General features: G+C 52.3%; 1 protein-coding gene across 18 annotated transcripts in view; it reads right to left on the bottom strand.

Annotated features, from left to right (window-relative positions):
- Window positions 1–6,678: 6,678 nt before the first annotated feature.
- FAM193A (family with sequence similarity 193 member A) overlaps window positions 6,679–23,869 on the bottom strand; it is a 150,187-nt gene continuing 132,996 nt past the window's right edge. For all 18 annotated transcript variants that reach the window (XM_081579256.1, XM_081579268.1, XM_081579263.1 and 15 more), the window contains 6 exons: window positions 22,923–23,202; window positions 22,201–22,384; window positions 20,928–21,158; window positions 18,518–19,358; window positions 11,346–11,427; window positions 6,679–7,261 (listed from right to left, as the gene is read on the bottom strand). In XM_081579256.1, coding sequence (XP_081435382.1) covers window positions 7,168–7,261; window positions 11,346–11,427; window positions 18,518–19,358; window positions 20,928–21,158; window positions 22,201–22,384; window positions 22,923–23,202 — 1,712 coding nt within the window. In that variant the 3' untranslated portion in view covers window positions 6,679–7,167. The remainder of the gene's footprint in view (window positions 7,262–11,345; window positions 11,428–18,517; window positions 19,359–20,927; window positions 21,159–22,200; window positions 22,385–22,922; window positions 23,203–23,869) is intronic.

Raw genomic sequence — 23,869 nt, 5'->3', positions numbered from 1 at the left:
AGGTGTACGTGAAATGCTTCCAAGAGAGACAAATTAGTGAGTCACAACAGTATTCCAAAGAGCCTTATCACTGAATTTGTGATTGCTGACCACTAAGATTAAACCACAATTCAGTAACAGAACGATAACTAATAAATTCCTAGCATATTTCTAAATGATCCATGAGAAAAATAAATACAACGAAAACTGGAAATATTTTGAACTGAGTATAAATTAAAATACAAGTTGCTAAAAATTATGGAATACAGTGAAAGCAGTGACCAGGGGAAATGTAATAGCTCCGAAGGCGTGTATTAGGATGAAGGGAGGTGAGACTTCCAACGATCCAAGTGCTCATCTCAAGATGCTAGGGAAAGAACTGCAAATTAAGCCCAAAGAAAATGGAAGGAAATAATAAAAGAGCAGAATCAATGAAATGGAAAACAGACAACGATCATCAATGCCAAGAGTTAGTTCTTTTAAATAGTAAGAAGACTGATAAACCCACAGCATGACTGATGAAGAAAGAAAACATGAATCGCTAAAATCCGGAGTCAAAGATGAGCACCACTATAGGTCTCTAGGATGTTAAAAAGATGAGACACTAGGAAGAGTTTATGGAGCTGATACGTGTGACAGATGAAATGGATCAAGTCCTTCAAACGCACAGCTTCCTAAAACTGAAGAAACAGGAAACCTGAAGAGCCTTCTGTAGACTGAATCTGTAATTAAAGGTCTTTTCACAAAGGAAATTACAGTCTCAGATGACTCACTGGTGAATTCTTCCTAACATCTAAGAAAGACATACCAATATCCTACAGACCCAGGAAACGCAATGGGAATGTTCCCTAACTCATTTTATGATACTGAAATTCAAGAAAAACAAGGCACGAAGGAAAATGACAGGTCACTCTCGAAAGTAGAGGCAAAAATCCTAAAAAAATAAAGAAAAAATATAGCCAAGTGCAGTTTTTATTACAGGAATGTAAGATGGCTTGACATTAAAAAAATAATTCACCAACAACAGACCAAAAAAAAAACAAACCCATATAATCATCTCAACAGAAGCAAAAAAAGCATATGACAAAATTCAGTACCTACTCATGATACCACCGCCCGGCAAACTAGGAGCAGGAGGAGTTTCCTCAGTCTGACCAAGGTGTGTGTCCGGAAGATCTGCGGCCAGCTTCCCACTTGATGAAGTACTGAGTGCTCTCCCTGAGGACGTCCCCACCAGGCAAGGTGCTCACTATTATTCCTGCAGTTCCAGCTGATACAGGAGGTGCCCAGTGCAATCGGGCAATAAAATGAAGACTAGAAAAATTGGAAAAGAAGAAATGAAACTGGCCCTACTCACAGATGACAGATGGTTTATGTAGAAAACCCTTGGGGGCCTTCAGAAAACAGTTTAATCAGTAAGTCAAGTTGACAACCTCAAGAGACAATGTATGAAACATCTGTTGTATTCCTGTATATTTTCAACAAATGGAAAAGCCAATTAAGAAAACCTGTTGTGAATTGAATTGTGTCTCCCCCAAAAATAAGTTCACCAAAAAATGAAGTCCTAATCCCCAGAATGTGTGAATGTGACCTCATTTAGAAAGAGGGTCTTTGCAGGTGTAATCTAAGGTGAGGTCCTGCAGCATTAGGGTGGACCCCAAATCCTGTGACCAGTGTCCTTATAAGAAAAGGGCAAGAGACAGACACGAGAGAGAATACCATATGGAGACAGGCCAGGACTGGAGTGATGTATGGATAAGCCAAGAACCACCAAGGACCGCCAGTGACCACAGGAAGCTGGGAGTGCAGCACGGAAAAGCTTTCTCCTCACAACCTCTAGAAGGAACCAGTTCTGCTGACACCTGAATTCTAGATTTAAATCTTCCAGAACCTGGAGAATACATTTCTAAGCCATGTAGTTTGTGGCGCTTTGTTATGGCAGCCTCAGAAAACTAATGCATCACTTTACTTCAGTTCAGTCACTCAGTCGTGTACAACTCTTTGCAACCCCATGGACCGCAGCATGCCAGGCCTCCCTGTCCATCACCAACTCCCAGAATTTACTTAAACTCATGTCCATTAAGTTGGTGATGCCATCCAACCATCTCATCCTCTGTCGTCCCCTTCTCCCGCCTTCCATCTTTCCCAGCATCAGGGTCTTTTGCAGTGAGTCAGTTCTTCGCATCAGGTGGCTAATGTACTGGAGCTTCAGCTTCAGCATCAGTCCTTCCAATGAGTATTCAGTGTTGATTTCAAGATTGAATGGCTTGATCTCCTTGCAGTCCAAGGGACTCTCAAGAGTCTTCTCCAACACCACAGTTCAAAAGCATCAATTCTCAGCGCTCAGCTTTCTTTATGGTTCAACTCTCACATCCATACATGATCACTGGAAAAACCATAGCTCTGACTAGGTGGACCTTTGTTGGCAAAGTAACATCTCTGGTTTTTAATATGCTGTCTAGGTTGGTCATAACTTTTCTTCCAAGGGGCAAGTACCTTTTAATTTCATGGCTGCAGTCACCATCAGCAGTGATTCTGGAGCCCAAAAAAGTAAAGTCTGACACTGTTTCCACTGTTTCCCCATCTATTTCCCATGGAGTGATGGGACCAGATGCCATGATCTTAAGTTTTCTGAACGTTGAGCTTTAAGCCAACTTTTTCACTCTCCTCCTTCACCTTCATCAATAGGCTCTTTAGTTCTTCTTCACTCTCTGCCATAAGGGTGGTGTCATCCGCATATCTGAGGTTATTGATATTTCTCCCGGCAATCTTGATTCCAGCTTGTGTTTCTTCCAGCCCAGCGTTTCTCATGATGTACTCTGCATATAAGTTAAATAAGCAGGGTGACAATATACAGCCTTGACATACTCATACAATTTGGAACCAGTCTGTTGTTCCATGTCCAGTTCTAACTGTTGCTTCTTGACCAGCATACAGAATTCTCAGGAGGCAGGTTAAGATGGTCTGGTATTCCCATCTCTTGAAGAATGATCCACACAGTCAAAGGCTTTTGCATAGTCAACGAAGCAGATGTTTTTCTGGAATTCTCTTGCTTTTTCTATGATCCAGTGGATGTTGGCAATTTGATCTCTGGTCCCTCTGCCTTTTCTAAATCCAGCTTGTAAGTCTGGAAGTTCTCGATTCATGTGCTGCTGAAGCCTAGCTTGAAGGATTTTGAGCATTACCTTGCTAGCATGTGAAATGAGCACGGTTGTGTGGTAGTTTGAGCATTCTTTGGCATTGCCCTTCTGTGGGATTAGGATGAAAACTTGGAAAACCACTAGGCCATTCAGGTATGACCTTAAAAAAAATCCCTTACGATTATACAGTGGAGGTGACAAATAGATTAAACGGATCAGATCTGGTAGACAGAGTGTCTGAAGAAGTGTGGACGGAGGTTCGTGACACTGTGCAGGAGGTGGTGACAGGCAAAATGGTTGTCTCAGGAGGCCTTACAAATAGCTGAGAAAAGAGAAGTGAAAGGCAAAGGAGAAAAGAAGAGATATTCATCTGAATGCAGAGTTCCAAAGACTAGCAAGGAGATAAGAATCTTCCTCAGTGATCAATGCAAAGAAATAGAGGAAAACAGTAGAATGGGAAAGATTAGAGATCTCTAAGAAAATCGGATAACACCAAGGGAACATATCATACAAAGATGGGCTCAAAAAAGGACAGAAACTGTATGGACCTAACAGAAGCAGAAGAGATTAAGAGGTGGTGATAATACACAGAACTGTACAAAAAAGATCTTCATGACCCAGATAACCACGGTGGTGTGATCACTCACCTATAACCAGATATCCTGGAGTCCGAAGTCAAGTGGCTTAAGAAGTATTACTACAAACAAAGCTAGTGGAGGTGATGGAACTCCAGTTGAGCTATTTCAAGTCCTAAAAGATGCTGCTGTTCAAGTGCTGCACTCAATATGTCAGCAAATTTGGAAAATTCAGCAGTGGCCACAGGACTGGAAAAGGTCAGTTTTCATTTCTCTTGTGTTAGTGTTAGTGGCTCAGTCGTGTCTGACTCTGCGACCCCAAGCACTGTAGCCCCCCAGGCTCTCCGTCCATGGGATTTTCCAGGCAAGAATACTGGAGTGGGTTTCGTTTCTCGTAGTTTCTCTTTTATTTGCACTGAGTCTACAGGTATTCCCTTCCAAAGTTTCTCATCAGCTGTTACTTGTACCTTGGGTATTTTTCATTTTACACACTGTATTTTTCTCCCTTTGGATTTGGATCTTTTTTTTATAGCTTCCAGTTCTTCATCTTGTTTACATTTTCCTTTATATGCTTGAGCGCAGTCATAAGACTTAAACAGTCATTTTAAGGTTCTTGTCTGCAGATTCGCCATCTTTGGTTCCGTTTCTGTTGCTTGTTTTTCTTCTGATTATGGCTTGCATTTCCTTCTTGGCACGGCCTGGATCCTAACAGTTTGACTCGTACGATGTTGTGCGGGACAGTTTTAAGGACCGTCACGCTCTGTTTCAGCAGGCAGTCAAATTAATACTTAGGGCCAGTTTGCTCCTTCTGAGGCTTGTGTTCAGCCTTAGATCCCACCCAGGGGTAGCAGAACCCCAGTGCTGAGCTCACTGGCCTCCACACCGGTGCCAGGGATCCCCCGGTCTCTGCACCCTGGGTGGTGGAAACTTCCACCGGGCTTATGGAATTTATGCCGCAGGCGCACAGATTGGTGGATCTGCGTGTGCAGCCCCCTCCTGTCTGGAAGCTCCAGGCCCCCTGGGATGCTGGTCTGCTGGGCTCCCCCCAGTGTGGGGCCTGGAAGCTGCCTCCAGGCAGGAAGTGGGGGCCCTTCCCTCAGGAAACACTGTTCCAACATCCAGGAGCAGCGCGTAAAACCTTGTCCCGGTTACACAGCTGCTTCCTGCCCAGACAGCGTCTGGAGTCACAGCTCCGGCTCAGCGCGCTCAGCCCGCCCCGCGGCTGCCCTCCTCTGCCACACGTCCCCTGTGGGGAGCAAGTCCTTCAGAGCTCAGACTGTTCGGAACTTCCTCCCGCCCTGCACAGCTCTCTCCTCTGACACTGAACGGCGGGTCCCAAAGAAACAGGGACTGCCTGTGACTGTGAAGATGCAGCAGGAGGTCACTCCCATTCTGTCATTCTCTGCGACAACTTAGAGGTTTCGTGTTGAAGACAGTAAAACAGTATGAACTGTGGAATGGTTTTTCTTCTCCTTAGAAAAGAAAATGCATTAATGAAATTGAGAAGTGCCACGTTTTGGTTTCTTAATGGGATGAGTATGTAGGCGGCAGGTTTCAATAAAAGCCCACTTGGCGGTTTCTCTTGCAGCCGCAGTTACTTTACTTCATCTGCAGATCACTTACCCCTGTAACCCGCACGAGGCCCTCCCGAGGCTGAGCCCAGGCTGAGCAGTGACCTCGCTGGGGACGCGTGGGCTCCCTCCACAGGCCTGGGCCCTGTGCCCCCAGCTCTAACTGCAGTGACTGCGGAGAGGACCCGGCCTCACACTGGGGCCTCAGCCTCCTGGGGCCTGAATCCACCCTCTTTCTTGTTCCTGAGATGCCCCCTTGAGGGACGAGGAATGCCAGGGTTGGTCCTGTGGGTCAACTGGCTTCCAGGAGATGGGACGGTGTCCAGGTGGACGCAGAAGGGACGCGGTGCGCGTAGCAGGCCCACTGGGCGGAGCGGGTGTGGAAGGTGGGGGGCACCCAGGGAACAGGGGCGCAGGCCGGTCTGAGCCTGTGTGGACACCGGCTCCTCCCTGACCCACCCCCGGGTTTGCACCCGGCCCTGGTGGGGGTCCAGGGATGCAGTGGGGTCTGTGCCTGAGGACCCCGTGCTGTGGTCATGGCCCAGCCTCAGTTTCTCCCTTTGTTGGACCATCCAACACCCAGGAAAGACTGGCCAGTGCTCGACCAAACACCCCCTGCCTGCTGCCCTTGCCTGCTCCCAGGCCCTGGGCCCGGGTAGGGCCCGCTCCAGCAGCGGCGCCGGGCGAGCCCCTCCTTGCCCCCCGGGCCTGCCTGGGGGCTCAGACGGTGATGGGGAGGCCTCCCATGGTGCACACTGCGCTCTGAGCCGCCCCGCCTCTGAGCCGCCCCGCCTCCTCCCAGCCCGCTCCCTGCATGCCCCGGGGATGTCAGGACGCCGCCGGGGCCGGTCCCCCTCACCTCGCCAGCGAAGAGCCAGGCCAAGCCGTTTCCACAAAGAAGCGGGGCTCTCACTGCGTCCCCTCACTCAGGGTCGCGCGTGGAAGCCACTTCACCCGGGAGCCGGAGCAGCGGGAGCTAGAGTGTTCTAAGGGGTGAGGGAAGCTAGGCCACGACCGGACAGCAGCTCCCCGCCAGCTTCCTGCCGACAGAGCTCAAGAGAGGGCCGCGCTGGGCCTCCTCTTCTGCCCCCTGGGGGCGAGTGCTGCTCACACACCCCAGTAGATGTTTACAGGTTTCGTCGTCGCTGTGTCAGAGCCGCACCCCCCAGGCCGCGGGGAAGCCCACTTCCATCTGCTGTGCCCCGGCCCTCCTCCACTGCCCCCCGAACTCTTCACGTACCGTTGCGGCCCACCGACAGCGCTGAGTACCCGGCCGGGTGGTGCTGGCCCGTGGAGGCCCCGGGGCCCTGCTGGGTGGAGGGCAGTGAGGGTACCCGGCAACGTCCCTCGGGGGCACGGCCACCCGCTCACCCGCCGACCCCCGGCCCCAGCACAAAGCAACCAGACCAGGTCTCCTGCTGTACTAATGTATTCCATCTTTCAAAAAGAAAGACATGATTTTAATATTACTTAACAATATGTTAAAAAAGTAGCCAGGCAGGCTCCGTGTTAATACAGTTGTACACTCTACAGACTTCATGGTGTGAGTACTGGTGGGTGTTTGCTCGAACGGTCTCGTTCTGCGGGGATCTTACACAAGCTGGCTACAAGTCAGGGGTCAGACACGGACGCGCGACGTGTACACTCTGGACAGTGGACTGTGGAGGCGGCGGGCCCGCCCGCCCGGCCCCTCAGGTGGACGCGGGCAGAGCTGAGTGGAGCCCCCCGGGGACAGGTGGCGGGACAGGGCGAGACGCAGAGGGCCGGCCGCGCGGGGACGAGCTCGTCCGGCCGGCTCACGCACAGACAACAGGCACACGGGCTCACAGCGCGGCCGAGCAGCAGGTTCTCGTCAGAGGGGCCGGGCCGGCCACCACGCACGGCCCTCTCCAGCGTCCTCGTTCAGTGGGCAGCAAAGGTGGCTTTTTTCAAGCTGAAATTGGACCAGTTGATGGACAGTCTCTGTCGGGTCTGCCTGGCAGAATCCAAACAGAACCTGGAAGACAAGAAGCCGCACAGTCACGGGGGAGCGGCCCAGCCTGGCTGGAGCCGAGACCCCAGCACCCCCCTCCCCCGGCCACGGCGGGGACCTGACGCCACCGCCGCCGGGGGAGGATGGTCCCCCTCGGGACACCGGCCAGCGCCCGGGACATCCCTGGGGTTCCGGGTCCTTTCCTCTCGGTCCTCAGGGAAAGTGCCCGTCCCAGCTCGGCTGTGCCCACGGCCCCCGGCCTGCCCTCCCTCACCCATGAGTCACGAGAGTGTGACGTCAAACAAGAATCTGCACCGAGACACACAACACGGCCTCCCCCGCCCTCGGGGCAGGGCCGCGCAGCCCAACATCTCCAGGCCCCTGGGCCGGCGCCTCCCAACCCCGTCTACTCTGCAGCTGGCTGCCCCGGCTTCCGGGCAGCGGTGGCAAGCAAACGAGGGAAAGGATATTTTCTTTCAAAAGCCTCTGCATCCTTTCTGAAATTCTCACCCTTCCCACACTGACGCGGCTGCAGGAATTTGAATCAAACCAGAAAATGGTGCAGCTGTTGCTCGTCCAGCAGGGGTGCCGTTTCCGCTTCAGCCGTGGTTAATCGCTGAGCCGCGGCCCAGAGGACTCTGTCCGGGGAAGGGACGCCCCCGGCCAGCCTGCCTACCGGCGAATGGCCGCATCGTCTCCCAGGACCCAAACCCCGAGTCCAGTGAGGTCGCCTTTTAGAGCTTCTGGAAGCTTCCACCTCTTGCCGTCTCCCCCAACACGCACATGCCCCACCTTCATGTTGGCAATTTGATCTCTGGTTCCTCTGCCGTTTCTAAATCCAGCTTGAACATCTGGAAGTTCACGGTTCACATACTGGCTTGGAGAATTTCGAGCATTACTGTACTAGCACGTGAGATGAGTGCAATTGTGCAGTAGTTTGAGCAATCTTTGGCATTGCCTTTCTTTGGGATTGGAATGAAAACTGACCTTTTCCAGTCCTGTGGCCACTGCTGAGTTTTCCAAATTTGCTGGCATATTGAATGCAGCACTTTAACAGCATCAGCTTTTAGGATATGAAATAGCTCAACTGGAATTCCATCACCTCCACTAGCTTTGTTTGTAGTGATGCTTCCTAAGGCCCACTTGACTTCACATTCCAGGATGTCTGGCTCTAGGTGAGTGATCACACCATTGTGACTATCTGGGTCGTGAAGATCTTTTTTGTACAGTTCTTCTGTGTATTCTTGCCACCTCTTCTTAGTATCTTTGGCTTCTGTTAGGTCCATACCATTTCTGTCCTTTATCGAGACCATTTATTGTGTCTAATTCTCTGTAAAGCCCAAACTGCTTTTTGTATCTTGAGGCTGTTTCATTAAATACGTAGGTTTAAAATTCCTCTTTCTTCCTAACAAATGGAACATTTTATCATTAGGCAGCAAACTTCAACTATCCCTTGTGTTAAAATATATTTCATCCAAGAATAACACAACTGGAACAGCTGTCTTTCTTTCTCTGTATTTCTACCTCTCTTTTCTAAGAAAACTGTTTTCTTTATTTACTTTTGGCCGCGCTGGGTCTTCGTGGCTGTGCCGGCTGTTCTCCGGCTGCAGTGAGCGGGGCTGTGCTCCGTTGCAGGGTGGGGCTGTTCCTCGCTGTGGCGCGTAGGCTCCAGAGCAAGGGCTCAGGCAGCCGTCCGGCTTGCGCTGGGCTGCCCTCTGCAGGCAGGACCTTCCCAGACCAGGGGCGAACGCATGTCTCTCGCACTGAGGTGGGTTCTTCACCACTGAGCCGCCAGGGAAGCCCCCCATCTCTCTTTCCATTAAAGTTCAGGTTATTTTCTTGTATATAGCATATATACATATTTATGTGTATATACATTAAAAAAATTGAACACAATCTGACAAACTATATTCTTTCTGCTTACTGCCTATGATGGTTATTGAGACAACTGGACTTCTATCATCTTTTAAAAATCTGTCTGTTGTACTTTCTCTACACTTGTTTCTCTTTTTGAGTCCTGACGGTTTTCCTCCTCCTACTGATTAGCAGTTTATCCATTTTATTTCTATTATTTTAATGTTTGCTCTTACCCTAACAATAAAAAAGAGGTTGAGGATACTCAGCTCTGATTACGTCACACCGAGCGGACATGTTGCTGATGCTCAGTACTGGGGTTCCTTTAAGTATAATGTCAATTATACATTTACCAAGATTTACCAGGAGGTTTTTTCATCCCTTCCCGTGTATATCAGACTAACCTTCTGAGCTCAGTTTCCGTTTTTTCTCTTTTTTTCCCTGCCATGCTGTATGGCTCGCAAGATCTTAGTTCCCTGACAGGCACGGAACCCACGCCCCCTGCAACGCAAGCACAGAGTTCTAACCACTGGATTGCCAAGGAATTCCCAATTTCCTCTTTCTTAAAGTATAATTTCACACGTTTCCTTTTAAACGGGTCTCTTTGCAGCACACTCCTCCAGCTTTTCTCTATTATGGGAAAGAATAATTTTGTGGGATTCATAATTATAGACTGACAATCTTTTCTGAACACTAAATATTGCTCCAGTCTCTGGTTTCAAATGCCATGTGGAGGAATGGATTTTTGTTTGTTTATCCTGTTGGTATATGTTGTGCTTCTCTGATTCTGTAGATTCGTATTTTCCATTAGTTCTTCAAAAGCCTCATCTGTTGAAATCCCGCTTTTCCGTGGTCTCTCCACTTCCTCTCAGAGGAGCTTCAGTTAGCCGTACGTTAGACTGAGCCTCCTCTTTGTCTCCTGACCCTTCTTTCACGTTTTCTGTTTTCCTCACCTCTTGGTGCATCCCAGAGTACCTTCCAGTTCATTAATCTCCTCTTCAGCAGTGTTGAATCTATCACTATCTATTGAGACCTTGATTTTAACAATTCTGTTTTTCACTTCTAGATTTTTATTGTTTTTCCTAAGTCCTGGGTGCCTGACAATCTTTGTTTACAATAAGTAGTCTATGATTATAAGCTGTGTGAATCCTGCAGGTCCACATTGGGGAAACTTTCCCTCCAAAGTGTCACCGGAATCCAAGAAATGCCCTATTCCATTCCCTGCCCCCTAGAACCAGCGTCAGGGCAAACTATCTAAGAATTCAATAATTTAGCTATAGCTTCCGTTGGACTTCGTACGAACACATTCATATCATCTGAGAATGACAATTCCACTTCTTCATTTGAATCCTTATCCCTTTGTTTCTATGTCTTTAGAAATAAAAGTTGTGATAAGAGGCATCCTTATTAAAATTACTAATCTCAAAGAATAGCTTTTAATGTTTCACTATTAAGTGAAACATTCACTGTATCCTATGGATGTGCTGTATCATGTTAAGGATGCACCTTTCTATCCTAGTTAAGAGTTTTATTGTGAATGCTTAACTTCAGGAAATGCTTTATCATCTCCTAAGAATTAAAACACACCCACGCACATTATATAATAAACATAGTTTTCAGAAACATTTAGAATTTTATATTTCAAATATGAATTAATGACATTGGAAACTGCTTCTTTTTTGAGTGTATGTGTGTGTTTTCTGAAACAAAGAGTTAAAGTACTGCTACATAAAGGACAAAGCACTTTAAAGAAAAAATTTCTTGCCATAACTCACATAATAGACAAAATATTACTGAAATTATGACAAACATTATTAAACATGTCTGCATACCAGGAAAATGGAATAAATTATCCAAAACGTTACTTTTCACCTTAAGAGCATGCCCTATCCTTGTTCCAACACCAGCGCACATAAATAGCGGTGGGAAGACTTGTGAGAAAGGAGATGCGGGCCCACGTTCCCTGGGGATGCTGCCGGGCGAGGACCACTCTGAGACACACTGCGATGCCATAAACCCATCTTCACACACACGTGAAGGGAGCAGCGGCCGTGAGGGCAGAAGGCTAGAGTGTGTGCACAGGGTGTGCGTGGGACCCGCACGCCGGGCCTTCAGAGGCAAGGACGCTGCAGAGCGGCCAGGCTGCGGGGCCAGCTGATGCGACTTCTGTCCAAGACCCAGGGCAGTGCTCTGGGAGGGCCAAGCATGGCACCACGAAACCACTGTTTCTTCAGACACCAGGCCCAACACTTACCTTTTGAAATATTCCACTTCCCGCTCAGTCTCATCCATATCCACACTGTCTAGGTCGATATCTTTAGGCAGAAAGACATCATCTGCAAAAGGAAAGAAAAGCGGTAAGTCAACTGGATAAACAGCAGGCCATCTTCCTAGAACGCAGCACAGCATCTGGTTTCACTCCAACCACTTGACTAACAACCTTTTCTAGGATGAGATTTTGCAAAGGGCCAAAGGTGGGCGGATATCGCTCGGGCTCCTGGGAACACCTGACAGTGGGATGAGCCTACTCGTGTGGAGCGAAGGCCCAGCAGAGGAGGCACAGGGGCTGCGGCCCGGGGAGAGCCCTCGAGAGGACAAGGCCCTCGGTCCCAGGTCCGCGCTGGAGGGGCAGGGGCAGGGCTGCAAGAAGTCGCGCAGCACATCTGGGCCCTGGACCCAGCCTCTGGAGGAACACGGCTCTCCCAGGCCTTCCGTCCAGTCGAGCACCCTCCAGAGACTTTATCATCAGCCTTGAGGCCGTCCCAACTGAAGAGCAAGGCTGTCTTTCAGTCTGCAGGTGAGGAGCCCTCTTTGGAGACAGGTCACAGCAGGCAGCCTCGGCATCTCTGGGGGCCTTAACTCTGTCCTCCGCTTTGCACCCCGTCCGGGGCCTGCAGGACGCAGCGCACTTCCTGGCTGAGCGCACGTGCCAGAGGCATGGGGAGGGCAGTGATGCCCGCGCACCACCAGGCTCCATCCAAGGAGCGTGCAGACCACCACCGCCGCTCTGTTAAAGGCCACACTCCACCCTGTCCCCCCCTTAGCATGGGACAACTTTTTGGAATCTCCCATGAAGACCCTTTCCTCCTCTCACTAGGCATTTGCACAGGAGTGTGAGTACACCCCGTAATGGAGTTAAAGCAGCAGAGCCGTGGCCTAGCTGCACCCCAGCTGCCCACAGTTACGAGGAGTCCCAGTGGCAGGTGGGGGCCATCACACCCACCTGCTCACAGCAACGCTGCCCCCAGGACCGGCAGGACCACAGCCCCCCACACAGGGCTCGCTGCCGGGGTCCTCCTCTGTCCCCCCACCACTGTCCCCCATGGCTTCACCCACACCTGGACACCAACAGCACCACCCCACCCCCGCCCCGCCCTCTGTGCTGGGCTGCACATCCGCAAAGCCACCTCCTCCGTGCAACCACCCCAGTCGGGCACAGCCGCACCCCTCCACTTCCGCGCCTCACGGTCACGACCCCTGGTCAGCAGGCTGGGCACGCTCCTCGCCAACAGCTGGGAATGCCTGTCCCCCGTCCCTGCTGCTGCTTCATGCTGCGCCCCCTGCCCCGCCCTCCCACCCACACAGGTCGCCTTGACATCGCACGCCTCCCTGGGTCGAGACCGCTCTTCAGGCCTCTGGTGCACCCCTACCGCCAGCACCGCCAGAGGCCCACCTGCTCAGGGAGACGCTGTACCCGAGGAGAGACGTAGTGAGCCAGGAGGGCTTACAGGAGTCAAGAAAATGACGTCTTAGAAAGCCCAATCGCAAGCTGTTCCATAAATATGATAGTTCTAGAAGAAGAGCAGCTTTAACCACAAAAGCAAACACAACAGGAGGTGCGTCTGCTGGAGACACTGCCACTACAAAGTGGTTTCTGATACTCTTTTCTGATTAGAACCGATAACCAGGGTCAAAAATCATGGTGTAAGGAAAAAATAGGATGGAACTATAGCCAGATTCAGTATCAGACAGGCTTTTTTTTGCACAAATAAACTGTACTAACCAGAGTGGAGAGAAAGCTGACCTAAGACTCACTCCAGGCCTGGCTGGGGGCTCGCCGTACAGACCACGGAAACCGCTCGCTTCTCTGGAGCTCAGAGGACTCGCCCCGGCCCTGATGGGACGACCCGCGCCCAGAATCTCTACAGGAGGCAGGCACCTGCTGTACTCACTCACGTGCAGACTTACAAACACCATATGTTCTGACAACAAAGCAGATACAACGCAGCTGAAAAATGGGACGAGAAGGGACAGCAACGTGGGGAGGAGAAGGGGCTCGGCACACGGCTGCCCCCCGGGCAGTAAGCAGGACCACGGCCCCCACCAGGAGCAGGGAGGGGGCCTGGAGGGGCAGGGGCGCCAGCACGGAGTCAGGGGTGTTCTGACACAGCGACCTTTAGGGAAGAAGAGAACACAAACACGAAACAGGCCTAATAATCACAAAATCACGTCAGGGCTGTCCTATGAGGACACAGAAAGGGGCTCGCTCACCTCGCCTGCGCCAGGTAAGACTGTCAACACGCCTCGCCCAGCAGGACTCAGGTGTCTGCGCCGCGTACAAGGGAACGACCTAAGACCCAGCGACTCGGAAGGCCAGAGACGAGGGGAGGGCGACAAAGGTGCCCGCCAGGCAAACAGGAGCCGAGGGACAAAGAAGTCAGGCCAAAAGCAAGGAGCACAGCAAAAAGAGTTTTAATAATAAAAGCCACAGTTCAGTAAGAAATTATTAGGAATGTGCACCAAGTAACAGAGAAACCACCTCTGTAAAGCAAAACTACAGGAAAGAAACCTCAATAATAAATAACAGAATATGATCAAGAGGATAAAAGCCAAGTCAACTATGGAAGACTCAAACATAAACATAATTCAAAAATATGTCATGGATATAAACAAGTATTTAGATATAGTTTTATACCATGAAAACACAGAAGATACACTTTTATCTCAAATGCACATAGTGCAATCATAAAAACTAGTCACAAATACCGATAACTTAAATACCAGTAATTAAAAGCAGAAATATGATAAATAACACTCTCAAATAAATCACAGAGTCCAAAACCTAGAAATTATTAATACAAGAGAGGTTCTCCCAGCTGGAAAACTAAAAGCCGCCTATTAAACTACTGGGTCAAAGGGGGAAAAACTACATGGAAATTACTGAATTTCTAAAAAAGAAACCAAGTGGAAACATTATCAGATATTATGAGATACACTTAAAGGGAAAGTTCTGAGAAAAATTTTTCAGAGAAAAATTCAGTGTTACTTTGATCAATAAAATTGAAGGAATGAAAAGAAATGAACTTGATTCCCAAATCAAAACGTTGTAAAGAACAATGAAGTGAAACAAAAGAAAGCACAGGAAAAAAAGATAAAAATGGAAACTAATGCGGCAGAGGAAAGAATAAAAATACACCTAATTACTAAATCAAGAGCCTTAAAAAAAACATTACATAGATAAACTATTAAGTTTAACAGAATCAAACAGAATAGAGAGAAAGAAAGCACAAACATACAAAATAGGAAATGATGAGAGGAAAACCACCACTGAAAGAAATGTTTAAAAATAATGTACTTTGGGGACGTCCATGGTGGTCCACTGGTGAAGAACCCACCCGTGCAGGGGACGCAGGTTCAAACCCTGGCCGGGGAACTAAGATCCCACATGCCTTGGGGCAACTAAGCCTGCATGCCACAGCAAAGACCCAGCACAGCTAAAAATAAAAAAGTATGTGCTCTGCAGACGGCTATGTAACTGAGCTGGAAAACTAGCTGAACAGGTAATTTACCACTGAAACACAGTTTACAAAAATTAACCTCATAAAAGACCGAAATACCTCAACAAACCAATTACCAGAGAAGACAGAGAGAATGTTACCAGGAAACTACCCTACAAAAAAGGTGCCAAGCCCAGGGGGCTGCATGGGAGATTCCTATCAAATCATTAAAGCCTAAACAGTCCCAGTGGAGGGTGAATTTCTCAAGAATACTGAAAATGAAAAACAAAACCTTCCCAATCATTATGAAGTGCAACAGGTCTAAGAAGAAAAATGTTTAATCTACACAGATGCTACAAAACCTCTGACAAAAATCAGCTCCTTCTTGATAAAATATCTTTAAAAAGTAGGAATTATTGGATCTTTTAACATGATAAAATATATGAACCTTAAAGCCAAAATCTTAATATAGAAACATCAGTTCAGTTCAGTCGCTCAGTCGTGTCCGACTCTTTGTGACCCCATGAACCGCAGCACGCCAGGCCTCCCTGTCCATCACCAACTCCCGGAGTCCACCCAAACCCATGTCCATCGAGTCGGTGATGCCATCCAACTATCTCATCTTCTGTTGTCCCCTTCTCCTCCTGCCCCCAATCCTACCCAGCATCAGGGTCTTTTCCAATGAGTCAACCCTTCGCATGAGGTGGCCAAAGTACTGGAGTTTCAGCTTCAATGTCAGTCCTTCCAATGAACACCCAGGACTGATCTCCTTTAGGATGGACCGGTTGGAAACATCAGATGTTTCCATTACGTTTATGAATGATGTGATTAAGTAAGAGAAAATGAGGTGTAAGAACTGGAAAAGTAGAAGTAAAGTTTTCTCTATCTGAAACAGGCGACAGAAATCCTGAGAATCAGCAAGACTGAGGTGAGGCGCTAAGGCGGGAGGTGCAGAAAGCAGCGGTTTTCATAAACACAGACACCAGGCGCAGCAGCACGGCCCAACAGAAACAACAGGGGCCACGGACAGTGTGAGACCCTCCAGTGGCCACGTTAGAAAAAGTAAAAGGAAACAAATAAAATTAGCATCAGTAATATATAGTCAACGAAACATATCCAAAAGATCATTTCAATATGTAATCAATGTAAAAAGTTATATTCAGATATTTTACGTTTTTTTTTTCATATTAGGTTTTAACGGTGTATATTTTTACCCTCACAAACTCCTCAACTTGCACTTTGAACATCTCAGGGCTCAGGGCTGACACATGACTGGCTACTGCACTGGATGGTCCAAAGTTAGAATGTAAGACGGTAGAAAACATCTCATTAAAATTAAAAGCAAGGAAGACTAAATACTTAGTAATAAGCTCAATAAGAAATGTGAAAAACCTACTAAAGAAAACTTAAAACATTCCAAAAGACATAAAGTGGATTTAAACAAATGGAAAAACTCCCCCTGTTCTTGGTAAGGACAAACAACATCACATAGATCAATTCTCCCTAAATTAACTTATAAATTTAAGATACCAACAAGGTTTTTTCTTTTTTAAGGGAGTTAGGCACACTTACACCAAAGTTCCTATGGGAACACGAACACAAAAAGAACAGCCAAGAAAACACTGATAAAGACGGAGGAGGGAGGAGCCGTTGCAGCAGCTCAGCCAGCGCCCCTACGGCGGGCGGACAAGCGGGGGAAGAGGAGGCATCCCAGACAGGCCCGAGGACACGGCCCCGCACAGCCCAAGGCAGCACCCTGCTCCCTGGAGAGGAGCTTTCCAGGAGCTGGCGTTGGCGCATCCGGGTAAGGATGAAACTGGATTCATGCATCACACGACACACGAGGATAAACTCCAAATAAGCGTCTCTGGGAGATCAGTGAAGACGTGGCAGAAACACGGGGCGCTCCCCACCCCCGCAGCGCTGGGGAGACAGCGACAGCGACACCGGACACCTGTTCGAAGTTTGGAGACCACAGGAGACCCATGAACGGACCGCCCGTGGTCCCCAGGCAAACCTGCGCAAGGCTGAAGGCAGCGCTCACAGGCAGCGCCAGCGTCCGTGAGAACCCTGAGAAGCACCCGTGGCAGGTGGTGCGGCCCCAGACGAACACGCCCATTCACACAGAACTCTCAAACACGGAAGGAGAAGGCCAAGAACCCAACTGAAAGATGAGAAAAAGCTACGAGTAGAAAATTCACGAAAAGATGTAGAAACTGCCCTTAGAAACAGGACCTTGCTGCAATCAGAGAAAAGGCACACGAGGTAACAGACGGGGCCAGTCTGGAAGCCTGACGACAGGACGCTCTCGGGAGGCTGGGCACGAGCCCACGGCCCGCCTGGACGGCGCCCCGAGCCAGCGCTCCTCAGAAGCGCCGTGCCACCTGGGCCCACTGCACGTGCAGGCAGCTCTGAGACCACCCCGCATGGACTCCCAGGCCCACGAGCAGGGAAACACCCTGTGCAAACAGGGAGGGGGCTCCAGGGGGTGCAGCGCCAGTGCAGGCGGCTGCAGCTGCTGGAGTGAGCACGACACACAGAGACAGAGGGGCCCGTGTGTGGACATGCGCACACGCGGCAGACACGCGCCCTCCTCAGTCCTGCCAACACCACCCCCGCAGCCCGTGGGGGGGTCTCAGAGCTGGAAGAGAGAAGAACGCCAAGCTGCACGTCTGACTGTGCAGGACACACGTGCACCCACCGTGCGACGGGGAGCAGGGCGTCCTCCAGGGGCCCCCGGACTGAATCTGGGGCATCGAAATAGGAAAAGGGTACCCCCGACAGCAGCAGGTGAGGACTCCTGCAACAGTCCCTGCAAAAAATACGGAAGAAAACGCAGAAAACCCCCGGGGGAGAACAGCCCTTCTTGCAGGACTCTGCGTAAGAAATGCAGAAGGAAGAACAGAAACAGCGCCCTCTGGAAACAGCACAGGAACGAGCTGTCGGGGCGAGCGCCTGATGCAACACGCGGGGCTTGTCTGCCCCCCGAGACACTTGACCTGAGCCAAGGCCGGGAGGCTTGGTCCTCATGGAGGAGAAACTCCCCGCCCAGCAGCCCGGGAGGACCAGAGTCCCCGCCAGGCGGGCAGCGCGCCCTTCTGACCACACTGCACCCGCGGACACAGTGCCGCTGCCAATGCACAATCTCAACCTGGCTGTGAGGGAACGGCACCCAGCTGAAAGTATTCTAAAAAGTAATTCATTCTAAAAATGGATGGGCCACACTCTTGAGAAATGCCGCGGTGGTGAGAAAGGCAGGACCTGACAGGGGACCCCGGGTAGGGCGCCAAGTCAGGAGAAACCACCTTTTCCCGTAAAAGACGTTCCAGGACGAACAGAGCAACAGGAGCAAGGCTCCCGCCTCCAAGGCAGAGATAGGTCTGTGTGGTGTCGAATCCTTGCCTCTAGCAACTATCCTGCGGTTCGGGAGAGAGGGCCCTCACTGGAGCAAACACACACAGGAGTATCTAAAGGGAAAACGGCAAAGCAACTCTCTTCTGGTTCAGGAACACAGTCTGGAGCACAAGAGGACAAAGCCGGGGTGACTGCCGACCTGGGGGTGCGCGGGGGTCCTCGAGCTCTTCCCGCGGTCGGGGGCTTGGAGCCTATCTCACGACAACCAAACGTGGCAACAGTGTGCACGCGGCCCCTGTGCTGGTGAAGAGGCCCCCGAGGCAGAGGCCGGCGCACGCCTGCGGGCTGCACTCACCGATGGAGCTGCTGGCACGCTCCCCCTTCTTCTTCTTGCTCTTCCTGCTCCGGCCCTTGGGCTGCGGGGACTCCGCGGGCGCCGGCTTGCCGCTCTGCAGGGGCTCGCTGGGCGCGGGGGGCTCTGCGGGGCCCGGGCTCGGCTTCTCCTCGCGGGTGTGGCTCAGAGGCTTCCTGTTGTTGTTGTTGCTGTTCCCCTTCCTCTCCTCCCTCCGGTGGTCCGCCAGGGGTGTCAGGTCCAGCACTCTGGCCTTGGGCTCGGCCTGCGGCCGGGGCCGGGCCGGGGCCTCTGGGGCCCGGAGGGGCTCCGCGGGCTTCCTGGCGGGCTCGCTGGCGGCCTTGCTGCCTGGCCGCGGCTTCTGCGGGCCGGCGCCCCCTTTGTGGTGATGCACCATGTCCAGCAGGAAGGACAGCGGCTCCTGCTGCTCCCCGCTGACCCCCTTGGGCAGGAGCCGCCTGGCATCCACGGGCTCGGCGGGGTCCGCGTGTCTGGAGGGGTCGGCCCCCGGCGCCGGGCCCGCGGGGTCCGCATGTCTGGAGGGGCAGGGGGATGAGGTCTCGGGGTCTTCGGTTGGCTCCAGTGAGCCGTTGTGGATGGTCTCGGCACTGGGCAGCGCCTCTGCGGCCGCCTGGAAGCTGCCGGCGAGCATGTCCAACTTGGGACAGTCCTTCCCGGGCCGCTCCTTTTTCTTCTTCCTCGCGGCGCGCAGCGTCTGGAGCTCCTGCAGCCGCCGCAACTCCTCCGAGAGCCGCTCGTCCTCTGCCCGCCGCCGCTGCTCCTCACGCAGGTGCAGATGCCCCCGGGCCCGCGCCTCCGCCTCCAGGCGCGCCTTCTCCTCCAGCTGCGGCGGAAGCAAAGGCAGCGTGAGACACAGAAACGGGGCGCCTTCAGATAAGACTCTGAAGGGGCGACAGCAGGCCCAAACCTCAGACAGCACGTCAGAGCAGGGCTGGCGGGGAACAAGCCCGCCACAGCCTCTGAGCTGCCGGGGGGCCAGGGGTGGGGACAGAAGCCCAGGTCAGAGCGGCTGTGCGTTCCTGCCCCCATGGGCCCGGGCGTCCGGGAGCGGGTGGAGGACGCAGCTGCCAGCACAGGACTTACCGGGCGCCACGCAGGCGCCGCCAAGCCGATCCAGTGAAGCTCCTGCTGGCACACTCACGTGGGTCACAAGGACACACAAGAAAATTTGTGCTAAGAAACTAGAAATTCCTTTTTCCCACCCTAGCAGGTAAAATTTCCAACTTGTGTTCACTAGCGTGATAGAGAAAATGACTTTCTAAAACATTCAACATGTTTTGTTCAACACGCAACAAAAAGACGATGCTTATCTCTGCCATCCAACTGGCAGGAAATTAATTTTCATCTCAGGTGAAGACTATATATTGTTAGCGACACACACTCCAAGAGCCTAAGTGGAAAAGCTGCCTGCTGTCTAGCAAACAGACACCCAGCATCAGCACAGAGAACACCTTCTCCAGCACGGGTTCCAGTGGGGCCTGTGCTGGGAAAATGCAAAGGTCCTCCCAAACAGAAAGATTCCTCACAGTATTTCAGAAGGCAATATTTGTACAGACAACTTGTCTTTCTACAAAACTTAAATATAAAATTAGGCTGAAAATTCAGTGACAGATTTTCAAAAAGTCTCAAGTAAAGATCGTTGAAAACCCTTGCTCCCTCTGTCACGGAGGCGGCACCCGTGGCCCCCCACCACCACAGCGGCCACAGCGCGCCCGACCCGGTCACCCTGCAAAGCAAGGTGCTTGGCGGAGAGCACAGGGGAGAGGGTGCCCGGGGCGGCCTGTGCCAAGCCCGGAGGGCCTGCAGCGCCACCTGGAGTCAGGTCGCCTGCGCGGACAGGGCACAGAGGACGGGGCTGGGGGGGACAGCCCAGGGGCTTCCAGAGACCCCAGTGGGCAGTGGACCATCTGGGACCCCGACGCTGCAGCGCCGCTGGGTGGACACGCCTCCCACAGCAGGCTTGGGGCAGCAGCAGGCCTATCCCTCCAAGGCCCTCATCAGACCTGTAGTCAAGCAGGACCCGTCTCAGGATTGGGAGGTACGCCGCCAGCAGTGAGCCCACACCGCACAAGGGGTCCGACCTGGGGTGGGCAGGTCTCCCTCTCACCCCACGGTCAGAGTCTGCGGCCTGACGCCCCGTGAGCACAGCCCCCCAGCCTGCTGAGGGGCTCGGAGAGCCGGGCACCTGGAAGGCCCTCGAGAGAAGCGGGCAGGCGGGGCAGCCAGAGGAAGCACCGCTCCCTTCAGGCACCGCGCTGGTGTGCCAGCAAAGGCGACTCCTTACCCGCCGTCTCCACAAGCCCACAGTGCTCCCTGCCCTCGACAACCGAGGGCTCCTGCCTCGACTCTCCTGGGGAAGACGCTCCTTCAACAGACAGAGGGGCCTGGTTACCTTCCTCTGCTTGTGCCGCGCGCGCTTGGCGGCGCGTGTACTGCTCACGGGCTTGGTCTCCGAGCTGTTTATGAACTGCAGCAAGTCCTCCACCCTGCGATGGTCGACCACACTCTCCCTTTCCGAGAGCTGGTCCGCTTTCTTAGGCTGCTCTTCTTTCCTCTTGGTCAGCCGTAAACGGAGCTTTTCCCTCATTTCTGCGTAATTTCTACTTGTGGGTGCGGCTGGAGGCTAAGACAAATGAAACCATAACTAAACTCCAGTTTTCATGACTGTGAATATGACAGATTTCAGACCACAGCATTAAAAACAAATATTTTCTTATTACTCAAGTACCCCATGTACGTCAGGAAAAATAAATAAAAAGAAACAAATGGCAAGAAAAAGAGAAGCCTTTCATCACCAGTTACCCAAAGGTAGTATCCTGGCATTGACCTGTCGAGCTCCATACGTTCAGGGAAAATCTGGCAGAGGATGTACAACTATGCACACAAATGGATATTTTCAAACTAAAAAAGAAACAATTATCCATACTACCTGATCCATTTTTAATACAACAGAGAGTAACTATCTTTTCACGGCAATGAGTGGGTTTACAGTCTCTTCCTTGCCAGTGGTGAAAAGATTTCTCACCGACCACCAAAACCAAGGGCGTGTGTTTAGGAAATGCAGACAGACCCGGGGAAGACAACAGACAACCCCCGTCCTCTCTCCTCCACCGCCCAGCCCAGGCAGCACGCCTGACACCTGCTCCTAAGGGCGCGGCGGCCGTCCTGGGGCGCCGCGTGGCGTGGACACGTCTCGCTGGGCTGTGCTGTTGAGCCCAGCGCGTGTGTGACACAGGGCCCCGTGGGGTGCCGTCTGCGTGTGCACAGCCTGGGTAGTCAGTAGGTCTGACTTCATCAACTCTTCTCAACACCATAATCAAATGCAAAAATACAGAGATACAACACTCATAACTAACTCTGGGCAAGTATTTTTCATTATTGCTTTCGGACAAGTACAACCTAGAAGCGGAACTGCTATTTTAGACAGTATCCTAATTTTATTAATAACCGAGCTGCTAATACAGCTTTACACACAATATAACCATACCCTGAATTCAACCTGGTGTATTATTCTCGCAGAGGAGTTCGTATATTTTACCATTCTTATTGAAACGTGCAGTTCGCAAACATCCATCACTCAACGCTAAGTTTACTCCCGTCAGGGCCCTCTGCAGCCCCAGCCCCTCCCGAGGAGGCCCTCGGGAAGAGCAGACGCGGAGACTCACCCCGCCGTGCCCGAAGAACTCGCAGTAGCAGCAGTCACAGTACTTGCCCTCCTTCTGGTTGGTGGAAGTGGAGGTGCTGGAGCTGTGCTCAGAGCAGCTGTCCTCGTCCGCGCTCTCATCCCCGTCGTCCTGCTGCGGGTCGTACACGCCGTTTTCGCAGCGATGCCCTTCACAGTCAGGGTCGCTGCAAAACCGCGCAGGGCCCATCAGCAAGTAGCCTGCCCTGCAGGGGCGTGGGCGAGGTGTGGGCCTGCCCAGCCAGGGGCTCACGCAAGCGGGACAGCGTGAGGGGTCACACCTAGAGGGGCACGTCCCTTCCCCTCACCCCCGCTGCATCCTGAGGTGTGTGTGGGGGCGGCAAGTTCAAAGGGAACGAAAACCGTCTCCCATGAAAACCTCCGGGCCTCTCGCCTTGCTCTGTGCTCACGCACGTGTGCTAAGTCACTCGGTCGTGTCCCGTGGACCGCAGCCCACCAGGCTCCTCTGTCCATGGGATGCTCCAGGCCACAGTACTGGAGTCGGCTGCCATGCCCTCCTCCAGGGGATCTTCCCGACCCAGGGATCGAGCCCAGGTCTCCTGCGTTGGCAGACAGGTTCTTTACCACTAGTTCCACCTGGGAAGCCTAATGTGTACCAAACGCCGCTCCCAAACACACGCTCGCCCTTGTGTCCTGGGGGTCAGGGAGCACCACGCCCCAGCCTCCCCACCAGGCGGGGCTCACCTGCAGACGCTGGGGGGCGCACTGACGGAGCCATCGGTGGTGGGGGCCGGGGGGGCCACGGGAGCAGGACAGAAGCTCTTGAGCGACTCCACGAAGCCGGGGGAGGCGGATGTTTTGGAGAAGGACACAGCTGCGATGTTGGCCAGGTGCGGCGTGGAGGCTGGCGAGAGGGCGGCGGGGGCGAGGGCGGGCAGCGGGGCCAGGCCCGTGGGGCTGCTCCTTGGGGCCGCCGGGACCCCGTGCCGGTGATCGTCCTTGTTGATGCCGTGAAAGACATCACCTGCGGCAGAGATGCTGGAGTCACTGCCTGCGGCCTTTCTCTACCTGCCAGCTTTTTTTTTTTTTTTTGAAAACCAACTTTTGGTCCGAAAACATTCAACTCTACAGAAAACTTGCCCTTCACCTGGATTTGAGACTAGTCACTGTTTTGCTACATTTACTTTCTCCCACACACACACTTGCCCAGTGGCTTGACCTGAGGGCAGCAGCTGCTCACTGGACGATCGGCCTGGGCTCCTGAGAACACTCATCTTGGCCGTGAAGCCAGGACGCCAGCCCAGCTGCCGATGCGGCACCCCAGGGAGGGTTCATCTCAGGCACAGCCCACCCAGGCCTTCGGCCTCGCCCACGGCCTCTGGGGGCTTTTCCCCTAGCCCAGCGTCGTTTAAACTGTTTCTTCCTTACACAATACTGACCTCTCCTGAGCTGAGGCCAGCTGCCCACAATTCTGGACTCAGAAATGCTGTGGGCACGAATCCTGTGAAGGTGGTGCGGGGTCCTCCCACCGACCCCATGGAAGCACCTAAGGCGTCTGCTCCTGGCAGCCCGGCTACCTCGGTCCGCGTGCAGGAGCCGTCGGAGCCTTGGCTTCTTCCGCAACCCGCCTGTCACCTGTGGGCGCTGCACCCAGACGGCGGGACTGCTGCAGTCTCCAAACGGAGACCCCA

Source organism: Giraffa tippelskirchi, chromosome 1, assembly GCF_054371585.1.
Source record: "Giraffa tippelskirchi isolate mGirTip1 chromosome 1, T2T-mGirTip1v1.2.pri, whole genome shotgun sequence".
Lineage (NCBI taxonomy): Eukaryota > Metazoa > Chordata > Mammalia > Artiodactyla > Giraffidae > Giraffa > Giraffa tippelskirchi.
This window is presented reverse-complemented; position numbering and strand designations above follow the sequence as displayed.